The 14,976-nt window shown below is 40.6% G+C and overlaps 1 protein-coding gene across 1 annotated transcript in view; it reads right to left on the bottom strand.

Moving 5' to 3' along the window:
- Positions 1-564: 564 nt before the first annotated feature.
- The window catches only part of grid1a (glutamate receptor, ionotropic, delta 1a), a 244,883-nt gene continuing 230,471 nt past the window's right edge, over positions 565-14,976 (bottom strand). The window contains exons 13-16 of the mRNA XM_073482243.1: positions 9,816-10,011; positions 7,101-7,267; positions 4,597-4,837; positions 565-1,002 (exon numbers count right to left, since the gene is read on the bottom strand). Coding sequence (XP_073338344.1) covers positions 565-1,002; positions 4,597-4,837; positions 7,101-7,267; positions 9,816-10,011 — 1,042 coding nt within the window. The remainder of the gene's footprint in view (positions 1,003-4,596; positions 4,838-7,100; positions 7,268-9,815; positions 10,012-14,976) is intronic.

The following is a 14,976-nucleotide window of genomic DNA, read 5'->3' as shown; positions in this document are numbered from 1 at the left end:
CAGATTCACAGACACACGCCGACAGCACAGCGCTGATATGCTAAATATGTTTCCAAGCACACGTCTCAGTGTTTTTGTATCATACTTTTTATTCTTTTTCATATGAAACAAATCAATTCTTCCAATGTCTTTGAAGTGTGAAATGTCTTTTATCATGAATTCTCACAGTACATTCAGTTAATGTTGATCTGAAAGAAAACATCGTTGAACTTGGCACTTAGAAAACAACCACAAAGAATTGTCACCTTTATTCATTTAGAACAAAATTTACAAAGCCATTCAAACAGTTTTTTTTTTTTTTTTTTTATACTTTTATGTTTTTTAAACTCAACTGTTGAGAATATTCAAAATACACTTTAATGTTGCTTCTCTCTCTCTTTTTGTACTTACAAATATGTACATTAAAGTCTCAGTGTCTTGTCACATGTCGTCCGACTGACTCTTCAGCACTGGTAATAAAAATCCTTTTTTAGTGTTTTATTTATATCTCTCCACACTGTTAGCACTCACTTCAGCTCTCCACTATTCTGTTTGAGCTCGAGTGTCTGTGAATGTTCGGCGTGCTCAGATGGATGTCCCGTGGCTGGGCTCACTGGCTTCTGGGATGGGTCCTCCTGGCACTGGTTGGTAGGACATTGGCATGGGTGTCTTGACTGGACTCTGCCGGAAGAGTCCGCCATTGGGCGCCCTGTGTTTGCAGCGGATAGAGGGCATGGTGGCACTGCTGAGGGGCAGGGGCAAGGTCCTGCCAGTGGACACGCCCAGTGTCCTTCCTGCCCCATGACCCTCCTGGAGGAAGGTGGTCACAGAGAGCCGCGGCGGTCCCCGATGGGCTGGGTAGTCCCGAGCAGACAAGGCCTCCAGGGACTGGCTGGGCTGCATGCTGCCAATGTCCAGGGCAGAGATCTCGATAGACTGGCCTGGCAGCTGCTTGTGGGCCAAGTCCTCGTCCAGGAGGCTGTTCAAACGCTGGTGGACCTGCTCCAGGTTCACCTCTTTGTCCTAAAAATAGATGGAAAGAAGCCATAGTAGAGTGTGTGGAATAAAAGAAGCCAGGAAAAAAAGGTAGTGAATAGAGGTTTTAATGGAAGGGAGAGCATGAAAGTAATTTAGAAGGAGTGTGATAAAGAATAAAAGCGAGAATGAATGTGCAGTGAAAGGGGTGATGAGGTTAAAAGAAAGAATGGGATGAAGACAGAGAGTGAACGAAGACAGAGAGAGACAGGTTACAATGGTTGTTTCATCGTCACAGTCATGAGCAGTTTACATGCAGTGCAGTCTACTCTATATTAATCAGTCAGAGCGAGTCTAATGCACATCTACTAATGTTCATGTGAGTTTGAAGGATGCTGAAAAAAACACACTTGCTTATTTCAGCTTTGTTCAGGAAATCCAAATATAGAAATTCATATTATGCTGGATTTTTTTTTCAAGCAGCCAACTTCAACAGAGACATTACCTTAAAGCACTAAATCTTTAATATGGGGTCGTAAAAGGTAATGTCTCTACATCTGAAATGAACTAAAATGAAGATGTCTCTTCATGCAGAAGTGTTTAAATTTTCTCCACAATTAGGTGACCACACATCTACAGTGGGTGACTCTTGCATGAAGAGCATCAGCTGTTAACAAGACAGGCTCCAATGGAGGCACAAATCTGATGAATCAGACATTGCGGGCCAATAAAATCTGAATGAAGACAAAGTAGTTAATGTTGCTTAATTGAAGCAACGCAAATGGGAGAGGAGAGGGAGAAGCCAAATAAAGAGATTGTTTATCTGACACATTTTGGCTGCACCCTGCCCTCCACACAGCAGTAGCTTATTCTATCGTCATGCACCCATGTAAGTCGAGCCACACTAAAGACAGACAGACGCCAAATAACAGGAGAGACCATGGGGTGAGATGACAGATGAAGCAACTACAATCTACCCCTGCCCGGCCCCATGCCCCGCCCCTTCGCCCTGACACAGCCAATGACCATCCAGTACAGCACGTGAGGCCTCTCCTCCTGACCTGTGTCAAGAGCCTCGGCCTCCTCCCAGTCTCTCTCTCTGTCTGTCCATATGTCCCGCCTCCCTTCTGGTGAAGCGCTTATGTCATTATATGTCAATGGACCAGAAACCCTTTCCAGACCGTAATCCTTAGTCACCTGCCGAAGATCATAGACAACCATACATTAACAAAACGGTCCCCTTTGAATCCGGACATTGACATATAATTGCAATTAATCACTAGTTAGGAAATAAAAGGAATAATTCAACATTTTGGGAAGAACTTGATTTCTTTTTGGGAATTGGATGAAAAGATCTGTATCGCTTTCATGCCTTTAAGTATAAAGATGTCAAGTTGAAGCAGCGTGGTGTGCATGTAGAGAGGCGCTGCATGCCATCCTATGCAATTAATGGAAAAAGCAGCGCAACTCGATGCCTTGCACTGAAATGCTAAAAATATGTAAACTCTTAAAAACTACTATTGTGCATAAGGGTCAAACTTAAGTTTTAAACTGAAGGGTAGTTAATGTGACTGGATACAGGAGTCTTGCTGCCACAATGAGGTTGCGAGGCAACCGGCAAAGACGCTCTGCAAAAGTGGAAGCCAGCAGTTCCCACTACATCCAGTCTGTCTGCCAAGCTAAACTAACTGTGTTCCTGGCTGTAGCTTCTTTATTAACACCTAGATGTGAAAGTGGTATCAATCTTCCCATCAAACTCCCAGCAAGAGATTAAATAAGGCTGTTTCCCAAAATGTCAACGTATACCTTTCAATGGTTGATGTGTACAGGCTTCCAGTTCTGTTTGAATTGGCTGTCATAATGTCCACATACTGTATATTTGTGCTGTCATGGCTCCAGCGATGCTTAAAACAATTGAAAGTGATACTCCACCCGGATCTTTTGATTAATGAACGCTCGCTCTCTGCAGGCTTGAAAGCGGCTGTGAGAAGTTGTGGCGGTCAGCTTTACTAAGTGACTGTTGAGTAATGTTATCGTCCTTTAATTGCTTGATCTTGTCCAACCTAAGCTGTCAAAAATTAAAAAAGGTATTCAATGAAATAATGATATAAACTCAGCAAATCCTCTTATAAAAAACTTAAATTATTACTCTCTTTGGTTGCAAACGTGTTTAGTTAATCAATTATAAAATGGTAAAAACTTAGAGGAAAGCCTATCAAAAAGTTCAAATGTCTTTTTTTGTCTGATCACAAGTCCAAAACCCAAAAGTATTTAATTTATAATAATATAAAGAAGAGAAAAGCAACAACTTTTCACTTTTGAGAGGATTTGAAAGGCCATTTGTCCGTGATTAAACAACTTTAATGCTGAACTTAACATCAGAATTCTTGCCAAATATTTTTTTCTGTCAATCAACTGCAAACTGCCTTTGCTCTGATCCATTAAAAAATATTCTTATTTTATTTTCATAAACTAATAAGTGTCTTATCGTTGTGACATTACTGAGAAGACAGATGGACAGCAACAAGCCAGAAAACTATAAAGCTCTCACAGTCACACTTCAAGCCTACAGAGAGTAAGTGTTTGATGCTCAGAAGATTCCTGGGTAGAAAAATCGCTTCAAGACAATTCTACAAACAGTCATAATGAAGCACACAACCATGACTATACTCAAACAACACATCTAAAACATCATATCTTCTACAATATCCATAATTAAACAGTGAGGTTTGTTGTGAATCTCACATGACAGCAGTATATGGTTATTATGAGAGCAGCTGCACACAAAGACTCAAATAGAAATCAACAGCAGTAGCTCAAACTCTCATTTTCACCAAAAACCAGCATGGTTGGAGTTTGATTTACTGTGTGTCTTTTCAGGACAGGACTGGGTTTTAAATGGGTGTCCTCAGCCAGTGGTTCTTTTTGGATTGTTATTGTTGGACTGTCAAGTCAAACAGGCAGGTCAAGGCTCAGATTCTTTACTATCTGCTTTTGCTCACACTTTAGTTTAGGGATCCATGTCAAGCCTTAGTTATCTGGACGCCTCATGCAGAGGGGCTGCCCAGTCGACAGCAGCGAGATGAAGTCAAGAGCTCTAAAGCATTAAGACTTGAATGGATTAGCTAAAGAGAGCTATTGTACGACTGAAGCACATGTCGACTCAGAAGTACAATGTCAGTGTGTGGTTTTGAATTTGTAATTAAACGTTACATTTACTGTTGTCCTTCCAGCTGCGGTTCTCTCACATGAGCACAAGTGACTGATTGTTGGTTCAGGCCGAAAATTAATGTTTTCATGTGTCGTATGAGAGAGAAGCCTCAGAAGTCCCTGACAAAGCACCCCAACCTCTCTCCCAACATGAGAAAGAATGAGTAGATTGATCACATGATGTCTGGACTATCATCAGGGGCACACCTATTATAACTGGGTGTACTGCAGCTCTACTAAATCGGGGCTGGCGTCAGCGCCTGCTGGATCCATAAAGTAGAGTGTGGCAGTGGCATCTCTGGGCAGGACCGGGGGGCCCGGGGGTCTGGGTCTCGACCGGGGCCTTGGTGGGGCAGGGGGACCCGTTGTGGCCACCATGGCCCGGTTCTGGGTTAGCAGGCTTGGGCCTGGGCCCGACGAGTCGGTGGTCACCTCTTTGGGCTGCTCTCTCCGGCAGTTGTTGCTGTTCCACCAGGTCTCCAGTGCAGCCACCAGGAGGGCCAGCAGCAGCCCGGCAGCCAGGATGCAGAAGACGCCGGCAAAGCTGTGGAGACGCAGCGCCCGACCCTCCGGCTGGGCATCTGCGTGGCTCTGCAGGTCACAGCGGCCTTTCTTCGGCCACCATTTCTGCTTCAGGATGTCCAGGTCGCCTTTTTCCTGGAGCTCCAAAATCCTGTGGAAAAGAAAGACTAAGTTGTTCTTTCACACACAGAAAGTGCACAGTTTCATATAATACCACAGGACACTGGACAAATTCTTCAATAGCACTAATTAGGACGGCTAATCAAATTACAAAGACAATGGAGTAGAAAATTGAAAATGTAATAATTTCTATGGACAAGCCTAAAGGAAAATTGGAAAGTCAATGTAAGACTGCTCTGAATGACTTTAATAACATTATAATACTGTAGCTCGATAAAGTAAAACCAATAAAAAAGAACAAAAAACAGTTAAAAGATTGCATTAGCATTGATTGTTAGCTCATTAAAGACCCATAGTGGGTAAATACTATTAAAATCTGCAGTTTGCACAGAAGCAGAGTGTAAGAAGTGATACTGTCAGCAATTTCTAAATGCTAACAAGAGCTAAAAGAACATAAACACAGCAAAGAAAAACAATTGCAGCTTCAAGATTAATTGGCTTCGTATCAAACTGTGTAAGCATGGAAATAATCAAATACTACAGTTAGCCCATTAGTTAGCATACAGGGAGGAATGGATGGCTGTTATGGAGGAGAATGATGGCGGCTGAGTACAAACAGAGGCGTGACAGTGAATCTGTCCCACCGGAGAGGTTAGCTTCACTGCAATGTCATTATTCAACCTCCTCAACAGTAACTGGCACATATGTGTTTGTGCCTTCGCAGCTCTTGTATACAGAGCTGCCACAGCTCATGACATTTATACTCATGAAACATCACAGAGTCAAATATTCACCATTTCTTTTCCTGCGAGTCATGTATTTAAGATGTTTCACGAGGCACTGTTTGTAGTTTGTAGTGATCAATTGTTCCATTTCAGGTGTTGCTTGTCCGGAATTTATATTCTACATGGTGAAGAGAGTCTGCTGCCCGGATTTGAAATTCACTCCCATCCGTCTTGAAAAACTGCACTGAAAATGTTCAGAGCAGCATATTTCTGTCTTGTGTCTGGGGGAAATAAAAACTGATAAACCAAAGGCTACGGGCAAAGAGTGTGGACTGAAAATATGAACTTCTCTCTGGAAGTCGGCCTCCGCGAAGAAAACTGGTGAAAAATGTTCAGGATGCACATGTTAAAACTCTAATGGCACTTTAAATTGTATCTACACACCAATCCACATTGATATACGTTTGCTACAATGTGGTTTTATTTTCATCTTTTCTCATTTTTATTCTCTGGTAGTCTGTGCTGTCTGAGACCGTCTGTTATGATAAGGCTGAGCTCAAATTAATTGCTGAGATCTGGAAACAAGGTCACATCCCTAGAAATATTCGAGGTCCAGCAAGGCAAAGATTACAATCATTCAAACAGTTACACACATTGTAAATGTAAATTGTGAAAACGAAGGCGAAAGGTAAACTTTTGACCCAAACATCCATCACAGTTAACATATCCACTTTTAGGTTCAACTTGGACCTTCTGTACTTGCCGTAGTTGTGTGTACACTCAGTTCTCGAGTGACACAACTCATTATTAGCACCATTACGCTGATGGTCGCTTCTGGTTTATCTGTTGGCTAAGCTGTTGGCTTAATTGCAACCTGTCGGATCCGCTGTGACGGCACCCGTTGGTGGGTGGACTACCGTTTTGAAGCCTTGAGATTGCCGTTATGGCCATCCCCTTCTTGGTCATTTGGAATCAGAAGTGACCATATTTGTATGAGAGGGTGCAGCTGGGGGATACTGATTGAATCTGACTGAGAGTCCAAGGACTTGACATGGTGTCGACTTGTCACAAGGTTGTCACCCCTTAAAGCATACCCTGCTTTAATGTCTGTTTTACTCTACACAAGACCATCATTTACAAGATGAAAATCACATTGTATTGAAGAAAGACTTGAAAGTACCTGAAAAAAACTGTTTACTGAGGTTATTAATCAAGTGAGATATAGGGACATTTTCTCATAAGCTTACATACTATCAGACTTGTTTTCAAAACCAGTGGAGTTATACCCCTGCAAGCCCTTAGACAGAAACAGGCTTGAGGCACTTCCACACTGGCTTCATTTTTCAGACCTGGAACATTTACATTTTGTAGTCCCATTATGCTACATAAGAAAAAAAAAAACTATGGTGGACTCTTGAGAATGAGTCCAGGAGTTTTTTTCTTTAATGATTTCAAATAGTTTGCAGGTTGGATAATGCCAATATCCAGAAATTCAAGTAGAATTAATTAAGCCAATATCAATGCACATTAACACATACCAATACACAGTATATAGATCAATATACGTACTTCTGAGAGAAGAGGTCTCTGTAAGGACTGCCGTGCTGCAGGGCCATGCCGTAGCCTCTGGTGCTCAGGCTGTTTCCTGCTACAGTCAGTGTGCAGTCGTCGTCTGTCAGAGCAGCGTACTCTACCACCGCCATGTCCCACAGAAAGGCGTACGACTCTCGCTTTGTCTGGATAGTTCAACGAAAGGTCCCAGAGCAAAAGACATAATACATTAAAGTGGAGTGGCACAAGCTTAGCTGCGAAACCTACTTTAATGTGTTTTTCAGTTTTATTTCTGTCATCAGAGACAAAGATTGTATTTTATAGACAAACACTCTATACTATACAACGACATATGGTGCACAAAAACAAACAAAACTATACTCTTAAAGACGCACCTGAAGATGATCCTTAAGATATCCACAGTAAAGTCAGGTGAATAATGTTTGTTTCTGTTTTACGGTATAAAAATCAGATTACTTCATGGTTGAATCTGCCCACTTGTGAACTTTTACCTTCTTACATCCTACCCTGTTTTAAGTCCCTATATGCAAGTATCAGTAAAGAATTACAACAAACTGGATGAAAGATGCTTTTTCCTTGAACCACATTCCTGTGTTGGTGTGAGCGTGGTGCACAGGAAGACCCTTCACTGGCAAGAAGCAATGAGTAGAACAAACACTAGAGCTAAATATTTGCAGAGAAAATAGCATGAACATTTTTCCCCACTCAGAGTACACATTGAATAACATGCACAATATTGGAGTCCTTCACAAAGATGATGAAAATAGTTGCATCTCCTTTTTTTTTCTCCACGCTTTGCTTTCCTCTGCGTGTAGCATATTTTCAGAGACACAGATCATGTGCTGTAGCCTCAAGCGCACACTGTGGAGAGCATGTAGAACAACCGCAGCTGAAAATCAGTCTGAAATCCTTCTGGAATTCGGTTTGTGTTTTTCTTTTTCTTTTTTTTTGTTGCACGCACTTCTCTGGCTTTCTTCCCTGTGGTGTCCTTACATGCTACGTGCTTCCAGAGTAACACTGCGCTCTCAACAAAAACAACCCGGCAGCCCTTTTCACCTCACATCTCATTAGGACTACACAGGGCTCTCAAGTTCACTAACCTTTAATAAATATACATATAACGGAGATGTCACATTACCATCAAAGTATGAAACTCAAGTTACGACGACGCAAATACAGTTTTTTGAGAAGTAACTGAATTAAACAGCTGCTCTCATCAAGTAGGTTTGGATTTGGATTTAAAAAAATGTTTTCTATTGATGTGCGTATCTGTGCAAAACTGGACCGGCTACATGGAAAGCAATTAGCTGCACAAATATTAAAGCAGTTTATTGATAAATGCATATGTTACACTCTACTGAAAGTTGTTAAATTATGGATTATTCCTCCATGTGTTGTTTGTGAGTGTATGTGTTTAAGGAAGATAGAGAGAGGAGGCAGTGCATAAAATATTTATTCAGTAGCGCACCAAGTCTCAGAGAAAAATTAAAACCCCATACAATTCACTAGATTAAAATTATCACATGCCTCTGTGAATCAGGGACTAATTATTTAACTAACTTAAATTTTGTTCTTACCTGGCTGCGTGACAGTAAAAAAGCTGCAGTTAATTATCATCAAGGCTGAGCTTATGTTTCTCATTACTCATTTCCCTCTCAGCTGAAGCTTATACTACATTTTCATTTCAGTTTCAGTCAGGGGTGGATACCAAACTTGGTACTTTTGAGGGGGGAACTGAGTGACTTATGTTCTTCCGAGAACTGACTCACGTAAAAATCAATCGACGTCAAATTTTGGAACATGAGAGCATATCTGAAAAAGAGAGATTTATCACATACCATCATACTCCTGGAGGAGCATTGGGCAGATAACATATGGCACCTGTGGACAGAGATCTAAGCCAGTGCCTCGGTCAAGAGCACTGACCAGAGAACGCACCTATTATACATGTTTTGATGGTGGGAGGAAAGATGAAAGCTCCAACCAGCTTGGATTCAAACCCAGGACCTTCTTGCTGTGAGGGTTTAACAGTGCTAACTGCTGCATCGATGTGCTAACTATATGGAGACGTACAGTGAGAGCAAGACTACAGATTGTGTGTATGAGTCAGGGTAATGCTGTGCTGAAAGTGGTCGAAAACGTGGTTACACTTTTCAAAACTCGACGAAAGTCACTGCCATATTTGCAAGACAAAAAACACAAAATACATCCACAAGCTGAAGATTGGACCATGTGTCATGGTTTGGGCTTTTGGTTTAGTTGTTTCCTGTTTCATTTTGGTAGATTTATCCTCATGTGTCATGTTTTACTTTCCATTTCCTGTCTCTGTGTTTTATCCTGCCTTTTTTGATTGCCCAACTCAGCTGTCGTTCCTGTGTCTGTTCCCCGGTCCTCTCATGTTTCCTGTGTTCCTGATTTGTTCCCCATGGTTTTATGGTTGTCCTCCATATTTGTATGACTCTTTAGTTTTTTGATTCTCCTTTTTGCCATTTTGTTACCTGCCCTTTTTGTTGCATGCATTTTGGACTTAGGCTCATGTTTGTTCTTAATATTAGCTAATGTTAAATTAATGTTAAATCAAATGTTACTGTGAAAGTATATGAAGTTTTGTTTGTTATCCCCAGCACATTGCATAGAGGCCCGCCAATAGGCAAATTGAGTTAAGTATCTTCTGACGACATTTTATTTGTAAAAAGCAAGAGAAATACTGACCTTCTTGATTCCCTCTGATGGGCTGGAGACAGAGTGCTCAAAGCCGTTGTTCTTGTTGATGGTCTTCCAGAGCTCAGCGAACGTGTTGTCCTGCTCCAGAGGGTTGGTGCCTTTGGCCTGGAAATACTCGTACACAGCTGACTCCCTCACGGTCCCGTAAACCAGGTCCGCTTGTCTGGACAGGTCCTGGAACGACCTACAGTATTTGATAGAAGAGTGAGATTGGACCAACAGGAAATGACAAAAGATTCAGACTGAAGAGGATGTTTTTAATTAACATGTTGTTGATGTATTGCAGTCTTTTTTATTGGATATTGTAAAGAATCTAGTTTACTCGTCCTGATTTCGCCAATCATACCAACCCCTTCTTTAATCTGTGTTAAAATACAGCCTATCAGGTTCTAAAGTAGTATCTTAAATTTTTGCACTGGGGTTTACTTTCATTTCTATTTGCATCACAGACTGTGCCTTTTAATTCATATTTAGATTTAACTGATAGCGTGTTGCTGTTTTATACCATTATTTTTTCACATTCACAGGCTGTTGTTTATGTTTGCTGCCAGCAAAGCTGTTACTGCTTACAGTATGTCAGCTTTTAAATTCTCAACCTTGTTTCATTTTTCTACACATATGATGCAAAAAATCACTGAGTTAGGAGGGTTCGGGTTTCACACTGGACAATTGAACTACAATTTTCGGTTGTAATTACACGTGTGCATTTCAGTCACTCCAGTAAATTATGACACTGCTGTTTATGTAAGATCTGACCATTTCTGACCTTGGTGCCCATCCACTGTCAGTATCAGAAAAAACAACACTTCCAACAAACTTTTCTTCCCTTATTCATTACCTCGTTATGCCTCTGTCCTTTTATCTTTTCATATACAGCATTTTCAGTCTGTGAGCCTAAAAACTTCCAACTCCCTCTCTTATGTACACTGGAGCAAATCACTAATCAGCGTGCTCTTTATCAACCAAATTAGCTGCACCTGTAGCGCGCCGTGCCGCCTGCTGCTTCTGCTGCTGCTGCTGCCAACACTTTCCCCCGACCACGGCTTTCCCCAACACCACCACGGTAACCAGACTCAGAGTAATGATGACAAGGTTAGGAGGTTAAGGTGCTGACTGTTGATGGTACATCCCCATGATTAGGCATTAGCCCCTAATAGAGTCTGCAGCAAACTCTAATTTACTTTTCGGGAACAATACTTTATATCTGAGAACCAGTCTCTCCTGATTGAAATGCTTATTATGCAGATGCTATGTGGGCTATAAGAAATGAGGCTCCTTGCAGCAGCTGTATTTTATATGTGGAGTTTATAGCCAATTTGTACGGCTTCATATTTGCTGAATGCCAATGTCCTCGTAATTAGAGTTTGCTTCCAATGTAATTTGAACGCCAATCTACGCCGAAGATTACCTGCTTTTCTTGACAGATTTTGGGGTAGAAATGTTTGACATGCTGCTCTGTGTGTCTGCTGTATTTCTTTAGAAAATCACCATTTTAGAGTGGCACCAGAATATTTATATAACTAAGATTGTCTTCCCACCAGTTCCCTAAAAACTCAGAGAATAGAATGGCTTATCTCAAGATGATGATGTTGGACTAATTCAACCATTTAATTAGAAGCCTATACGGTGTAGCAGTGGTTGTTGGGAGAGAAAAAGCACGCGAGAGAGACGGAAACAACTGATTAGATATTGCATGGTCTCCAGTTTATTCTGTCAGATAAAAAAAAAAGCTTTACTGCAAAGAGTAAAATATTCTGCTTTAATTTTATCCAACAGTTTACTTTTATGTGACCACCCACACCTGTGGAAGTATAGATCTGAGATGAGTGAATACTATGAATATTTAGATCCACCAGCTGGAGTAAAGAGAAAGAATAACCGAGGTGAAAGTACCTGCATTGCATCGAGAAAATCCAAAAAACAAAACAATAGACAGATGGTGGCACACTTTAAAAGAAATAAAAGATTTAGTGAAATTAAACCACTTACAGGTGATAATATTAGACAATGACTATTTGAGGTAAACACTGATGTACTGAGAACATCTGTCATCCATTTGAAGCACTTCACTTTGTTTGCCTTTTCCTTCTCAAAGCAGTGCAACATAAACTTTGGTTCATGATCAATTACAGAGTTGTCCAACAAATCCTTTCCTTTCAGCTATAATGCTATAACATGCTTGTAAAGATGATTCTTTTCTTTTTATGTGTGCATGTCACTCATTTCCTGTCAGGTGTTCTTGTTGGAATCAAATGCACTAAATGGCTGGCTTCAAAAATGTGAAATTGGCCATAGCAGCAAGAGTAAAAACACAAACAGAGTGTAGTCAGACTGTTTACCTAATTAGTATTAATCCGTGTGGTGGACAACACAACAAAACATTTTAGCGAGACAGACTGTTCTACCTCTATGCCCCCAGGGCGGAAGAGTTTCGTAAAGGCAAACAAACATGAAAAAAGAAAAGACATGAGGTGTTTAAAAGAAATGTTCTCATATGCAAATGATGGCTTAAGTAACCATACTATTTTCAGACAAGTTGTTAATTGTTCCCTTAACACCAAATTAATGTATCCTACACACTCACATTTAGAAGCACACAAAGCACACGCTCAGTGGGATGCATGCTCACATAAACTTTAAAAGTAGGGTACACTCTGTAGTCTCTTTTGGCTTTAGTAAAATAACCAAGCTGCCGTTTTTTGGCAGTATACCAGCTTCAGTAATGGACTTGAATAGAATGAGGAAAGTTTATTTCTCCAAGAATCTTTTTTTATTTTATTTTATATTTTTGAAATGAAGGGAGCTGGACGACATCTTACAGAGTCTGGCTTTTAAAGTTCAAGTCTTATCTGTCAGAGTCTTTCCAAGGTTTGGACATTGGATTTGTGTTGGAGGACAAACTGCTATAACTGCTTTTATTACAAACATTTCAAAAGCAGAAAGAATTTTCATTTTTTTGCCAATTTGGAGCAATTCTGCTATTTTCTGTGAGGCTCTTCATTTAGTTAGTAGACTTTTGGTCACTTGATATATAATTCAAGTGAAGGTTATCATCTACATAAAAAGAGAAATTACATTTTCAGATGATCTGACACTCAAGGTTCATCTGGAGAGGAAGATAAAAAAATAAATAAACTGGCAACAGCAATCAAAATTCTCACTGTTCTTTTGCTTCCACACTTTAACCTTGGTTCAGACAGAACAGCCCGTCTGCCTCGACCACCATAACTGAGGCAGCCAAGACTTGGTTTCACCCTGTGTACGGAAAACCAGTTTCAATCTGCCTTATTCAAGTACAGTCCACACGTGCATGACGACTAAAGACTGCAGACAGGCAAAGCAGCAGCTGAATTGAAGAAGACATAATTACAGAGAGATTAAGTCTCGTGGTTAATGATTCCATACAAGTCTGACTGAAGCTGAAACTAAGACAAAGTAGCCTGCAGAGGTCGGTTTCCACAGCTTAATATCTGACAATGATGTAAAATACAGACACATCAGCAGCCTTCTCTTACTGCTACAGCTCAAATTAGCAAGCCATGCTGCACGCTGTCAAAATAAGGCCTGGGGTAGGGGAGAAATCTGATTTAAATGCATGTTAACACACTGAGTATGATGCCCAGGTCAATTAGAGAGGCAGCACTGGCCCCTCACCAAAGACCAGCCCTCCTGTGTAAATTTCCTATCAACCATGTGTTCTCCAGTGGTTCTACAATAGTGCAAAAAGCAGTTGCCATGCTCAAAGGAGGTGAACTCCAATTCTAACAGAAGAAAAAGCTATATTTCCATTTTGGTGTGTCTGTGAAAATTATGCAGGGCAGCGAGTTTCCATCACAGCTCTTTCACAGAAAGCCTGCCAATAAGCATAACAACTACAAAATCCAACCGAGGTTAAGATTCAGGCAAACTATGGTCTAATGTGGAAATGCCTACCCTTTCTTTTGTTTATTTGTTTTTAAATTGATTTCATTATAAGAGGAATAATCAGCCATATGGTTTCCCACTCTGATTATGGGTAATGGCAGGACTTATTGTCTCTATAAGGGTGTTGTGAAAACATGAAGTGGGCAGGAAGAGAACCACAAGCAAGTTTTGGAAATAAGTAGCCAATCATCAAAAGTCAAGAACTCCTATTCTCGAGGTGTTATTTCTTCTATCTCTGTAATGAAAAGAAGCAATCACTTCCCTGCACTTTGCCAATCAGTTGTGACCCCCGGCATACAAATCTCATTTCAGTTTAACAAAAGTAATTTTTAAAAAAAATATTCTTATCCTTCCATTTGTTTAATCCATTCTTTTTTGTTTCTGTCAGAGCAATTTCAGATTAACTACGACCAAGTTATAGTCAAAGATTGTGCATAAATGTGTTCAAAGCTCAATTTGCATTTAGTCGAGTATTTCCTCACACAGCTAATTTACACACACACACACACACTTAATTGGTAAGTGTAGCAGCAGAGTTAACTCGAATGCACTACTGTAACTAAGACCCGATGCTGGGTAATTTAACACGTTTTGTATGTATATCAGGGGAGCATGGAGTACAAAGAAAGTTAATTCCTACTTGAGCTTTATACAGTACATAAGTAAAGGAAAAAATACATTTTGTGTCATATGTTGCTGCAGACAAAACGTTCGTTTTCAGTTTCTGTGGATAATTTTGTTTTCGGTACGTACTGTTCAGGTTTTATTGCATAAAATCCTTTTAGGTTTTGGGCACAATTAATTACGAGCTCAATCAAGTAGTTACCGCTGAGAACAGCTGATAGGTACATGTACTGCATGCGATTGTTCCAATTCAAAATTTGGTTGCAGTGTTCTTTCCCCAAACTCCTGAAAGCAATCATTTACAGTTAGGTTGATTCTGTTCCCCGAACTGCAACAAATGTAATACGAGAAAGATTAATGTCACTGTAATCGACAATTGCCAAACACAAACACACACACACACACACACACACACACACACACACACACACACACACACACACACACACACACACACACACACACACACACACACACACACACCGAACCTGAAGGTCTCTTCACAGGTGTGTGTCCTGCTTAGCATTCCCTCCCTCTCCTCACATGTCCACATGTGGCTATTTGCTCAACAGAAGACGGACTCAATGCAATCAAATGCCTC

Source organism: Pagrus major, chromosome 15 (assembly GCF_040436345.1).
Source record: "Pagrus major chromosome 15, Pma_NU_1.0".
Lineage (NCBI taxonomy): Eukaryota > Metazoa > Chordata > Actinopteri > Spariformes > Sparidae > Pagrus > Pagrus major.
This window is presented reverse-complemented; position numbering and strand designations above follow the sequence as displayed.